The sequence below is a fragment of the Artemia franciscana genome, chromosome 5 (assembly GCF_032884065.1).
Source record: "Artemia franciscana chromosome 5, ASM3288406v1, whole genome shotgun sequence".
Lineage (NCBI taxonomy): Eukaryota > Metazoa > Arthropoda > Branchiopoda > Anostraca > Artemiidae > Artemia > Artemia franciscana.
In genome coordinates, this window is record NC_088867.1 from 11,244,928 (window position 1) to 11,249,813 (window position 4,886).

At 36.8% G+C, this 4,886-nt stretch overlaps 1 protein-coding gene across 1 annotated transcript; it reads right to left on the reverse strand.

Annotated features, from left to right (window-relative positions):
• Positions 1 to 2,578: 2,578 nt before the first annotated feature.
• LOC136026971 (uncharacterized) lies at positions 2,579 to 4,251 on the reverse strand. Its single transcript, XM_065703841.1, has 2 exons — positions 4,119 to 4,251; positions 2,579 to 3,206 (listed from the first exon to the last, which is right to left on the reverse strand). Exons 1-2 carry the CDS (start codon positions 4,173 to 4,175, stop codon positions 2,826 to 2,828), a joined length of 438 nt encoding a protein of 145 aa, XP_065559913.1. The 5' UTR covers positions 4,176 to 4,251; the 3' UTR covers positions 2,579 to 2,825.
• Between the last annotated feature and the right edge of the window lie 635 nt (positions 4,252 to 4,886).

The window sequence follows — 4,886 nt, forward strand, 5'->3', positions numbered from 1 at the left end:
TTTCGAGTTTTGGTTACTATTGAGCCGGGTCGCTCCTTACTACAGTTCGTTACCACGAACTGTTTGATAGAAAACACTCGAAAAGTTTGCTGAATATAAGATCTATGAAAACTGGTTTCATGGCCACAAAGACAAATGACAGGTGGCAGAATGCATTAGACTTGTATAATTTGGGTTACATATTTGCACATTAAAGGAGGTGAGTAGCTGTAAGGTTATATTAGGTTACATTACCTCCCCTCCCCCCTAATTTGCAAATGTAAAGCCCAGATTATATTATTATATAAGATACAGTATTATATTTTCATCATATTTTGGTATGTTTCATTAAGACTAACCTAATTTCACTTCTCGAGTTTCCTGAATAATGCAGGAGTACCAAAATAAGAAACGTATACATTTTTTAAAAAGAATTTTCGAAAAGATTAGCATATTATAAAGTTTTCTACGTAAAGTTTAAAATTTTTTTTAACTGTTTTAAAAAGTAGAGTGGAGAGAAAGTCAAACTTTAGCTTAAAGAACAGGGCGTTGAGGAGGGAACAGTCCCTTTCATATACCGAGTAATTTCTGTTCGTTATAATTTTTAATGTCGCTCCTTACTTTCAGTAAAAAAAAAACTTGTTTTTTTTTTATTTATCACTTTCAAAGATGGTCTTCAAGACATCCACACAGTATTTTCTTTTATTTCATTGGTGAGGCTGAAACCACTGCCTTAAATAGGGAAGGAAGCTTCATGTCAAATTTATGTGAAGTGTTTATCTTGTTACGATGAGCTTAAAAGTAAAACGAAATCCATATTAAGAACAGCCCATCGTAAAAATGTGAATGGTAAAGATGCCATTATATCAGTGTCTTATACGGAACTCATTTTTCTTCTTGCCAGTAACCTACAATGATCACAAAGAAAATGATAAAATTACATCGTTTCAAACCCATGGCTACTAACCCGATTAAACAAGAACTAAGAGCTCATATGGCACTTGTGACGAGGCGAGAAGAGCCAAGAGATCATATGGTAAGAGCTCTAACAAAATTCTATGAATCAATAGATTGATTTAAAAAGGAAAATAAGAGCCTTAATGCCGGTCAGGATTTAAAATAAGAGCTCTGAGTCACGATGTCCTTCTAAATATCAAAATTCATTAAGATCTGATCACCCACTCGTAGGTTATAAATACCTAATTTTTTTCTAATTTTTCCTCTCCCTTTAGCCCCCCAGATGGCCAGAATCTGGGAAAACGACTTTATTAAGTCAAATTGTGCAGCTCCCTGACATGCCTACCAATTTTCATCGTCCTAGCACGTCCAGAAGCACCAAAATCGCCAAATCACTGAACCACTCCCCCCCGACTCCCTGAAAGAGAGCGAATCCAGTACGATTCTGTCAATCACGTATCAAGGATACTTGTTTATTCTATCCACCAAGCTTCATCCTGATTCCTCCACTCCAAGTGTTTTTCTAAGATTTCCTCCTCCAACTCCCCCCAGTGTCAAAAGATCTGGTCGGGATTTGAAATAAGAGCTCTGAGACATGAATTCCTTCTAAAAATCAAATTTCATTAAGATCCGATCATCTGTTCGTAAGATAAGAATACCCCAATTTTCATGTTTTCCAAGAATTCCGGTTTCCGATCACCCGTTCGTAAGTTAAAAATACCTCATTTTTTCTAATTTTTCAGAATTACCCCCCCCCCCCCAACTACCCCAAAGAGAGCGGATCCGTTTCGATTATGTCAATCATGTATCTGGGACTTGTGCTTATTTTTCCAATCAGGTTTCATCCCGATCCCTCCACTCTAAGTGTTTTCAAGATTTTAGGTTTCCCCCCTCCAACTCCCCCCAATGTCATCAGATCCAGTCGGGATTTAAAATAAGAGCTCTGAGACACAATATCATTCCAAACATCAAATTTCATTAAGATCCCATCACCCGCTCATAAGTTAAAAATACTTTATTTTTTTCTATTTTTCCGAATTAACCGGCCACCCACTCCCCCCAGATGGTCAAATCGGGAAAAAGGACTATTTCTAATTTAATCTGGTCCGGTCCCTGATATAATTGCCAAATTTCATCGCCCTAGCTTACCTGGAAGTGCCTAAAGTAGCAAAACCGAGACCGACAGACAGACCGAAAGAATTTTGGATTGCTATATGTCACTTGGTTAATACCAAGTGCCATAAAAATTATAATCTGATTTTTTTGAATAGACTAAAAGAAGGAAAAAACAGGAAACGTGGTTAATTGTGGTAAGGAATTATCTTCAAAGATTATTTTGCTCATCAAGAAGTGACGAAGATGGTCTACTCCAGACATTCACACATTATTACTTTTTGTTTTTTTATACGGCTTTAACAGTCGCCGTAAAGATAAAAAAAAAGCTTAAACTCAAATTAGTGTGAGCTATGATGAGCTTTAAAGAGCAGAACTTACGAAAAAGTAGAATTCTTAGGAGATGCTCTAGCGTGTCTCATAAGTGACCCATTGGTTTACTCTTTTTTTTCACAATAGTGCCCTACATCTACAATATGCCTCTGCCCTAAATCCTCCTATAGAACTTGCTTCTTTAAAGAATTAAGTAAAGTAAAAATGATGTTTATATTAAAATATAAATATACAAAATAAGTGTACATGTAAGTTGGCACGCTAATTCACGTTGCTAAAAATATACATTTTATATCACAGAACTAATGGAAGACAAAAAAAATAGTAGATTGTCGTGACGAAAATGAGGGAGTAAAATCTCACTCCCTTAGAAAGACAGAACTGGGATAAGAACTGAGAGGTCATGAAATCTATCACAGTTTTGAGATTAACGACATATCGTTTCAATTACCCACAGTACCATTTGAAATCTTAGCTTGTCCTTCCGCCTTTTGAAAAGATGTAATCGTCGACGGTTCCACTATACAAACTGGCACTGGTAAGGCTGCAATGTATGGAGTTACTGTGAAGTGTCCACTCACGTGCACACTCAGTGGGGCGCCTGTCTGGGCAGCTACGGCGGCACATTCTCGAACGATGAGTTCATGCAGTCGGGCTTCGAGCAACTCGTTTGCGGTATTTTCGTTCGTCTCGTTGCTCAAATCGCTTGGATGCTGCCATATTGTGGTTATTTCCTCTTCGCAGCTTTGTTGAAGCTTCTTGTGAGATGCCGATCGTTTTGAGTGTCTTTTGCGCTTTACCAAGGTCAAGACCGGCTTAACGATCTATAAAGAAACAAAATATTTAGCAAGGGCTAAAATACACCACAGTATAATTTTAGTAGCCAAAACTGCTGAAAGTAGCAGTTTTAGTAGCCAAAAACTGCTGAAAACTCTCTGACTGCTGAATTCCACTCTGCTCTTTTGAAATAAAAGCAACACAAGATACTGATGTCTTTTTTTTTTGTACTTCCTTTCTCTGTGGCTTCTCCTGTTCACTTAACTCTTTGATAATTTAAACAATGTTGAGTTTGCCTTGAGGGAATATTAGTTTGTTTTTTTCATTTAATGTCTAAGTAAAATAAAAATCGAATAATCAGAGAAATTGAACTTTGAATAGAGCTAGAAACAACATAGCCCAACATAGACCAGTTAAAATGAATGACCCTAGCCCAAAAGAAACAAATAAAAAACAAAGCGAAAAGGTAGGCCTATCTTTATTACTAAGGTATTCATTTCTATGGAGTTGTCTACATTTAGGAAGGTGGGTGAAAGCCCTGGACCCCTCTCCCTCCATAGATGTAACCAAAAGGGTAAGGAAGCGAAAACAGGGTATAACTATCGCCGTATGTTGCAAAGGTAAAGAATAGAAGATTTGAAATAGAATGGGCCTAGCTACATGTAGAACAAGAAATAAAAGATGAGACATATGAAATTTACCTATTAAGAAAAAAAGACTGGGAAAACAAGACCATTTAGAATACTTCTAGAGAATTTCTAAGGACCAATCTAATCTTTCGATGAAAAACTTGAAAGGATAACACTAGAACCTCAAAAGAGAAGGAATATACACCAAACGAAAAAATAAAAACAGCTGGAAGAAGAAAAATTGAATATTTTTTGGAAATTCTATCGGTTGTCTATTTTTGTAAGTAAAAAAAAAGGTGGCACATAAAACATATTACAACCAACTCATACCTTATTTGACAAAGCCTTCACCGCTTCACCAACAGCTTTTCTACAATAACGATCCATAATACTCTTTCTTTCTCTATAGTGTTTAATAAACTGATGCACTGTAGAGAATTGCTGCGGTACTTATACAGAGGGGTTGGCTATACTTGACGTCACAATCGCGTGTGACGTACGTGCCAGGTGCGTGCTGAACACACTTAGGATCGTGGGAACGCTACTAGGTTCCCACCAAAAATTTCGCTTGTATATCCTCTGGTCACCAAATGTCGATTCTCTGGGACACTCACTAAGAGTCCATATGACTTCTATGCGGGTGAGTATTGAATTACTACTTAGTGAAATTCAAGAAAAGCATGAAAGATTGAAATGATGATACCCTTTCTGTTAACGGACAATTAAGAAATTATCTAGAAGTCAGTTGCGAATCAAGGGGTTGTTTTAGATAATAATCATGGCCCCACTCAACTGTTATTTTTCAAGAACAGTTTTTCACAAAAAATTAGCAGTGTCAATTAACGAAACTTAGAGGGGAGGGGGGTATTTTTTAGTATCAAGGTGAGAGCAAATTTGTCGTTTATTTATTCTTCAATGAAAATAAAAAAAGGCATTTTTCAGTGAAAATGCCTAAGAAACGTATTTATTTTCAAAACTGAGGGGGCACCAAACAGATAGAATTCCCATATATACATTCCGTATAGAAAGACAGTCCCCTCTCCCTGAATTGAAGTGAATCTTGTTCAGAGTAGTCATGTCTAAGCCCTGATGAGAGTT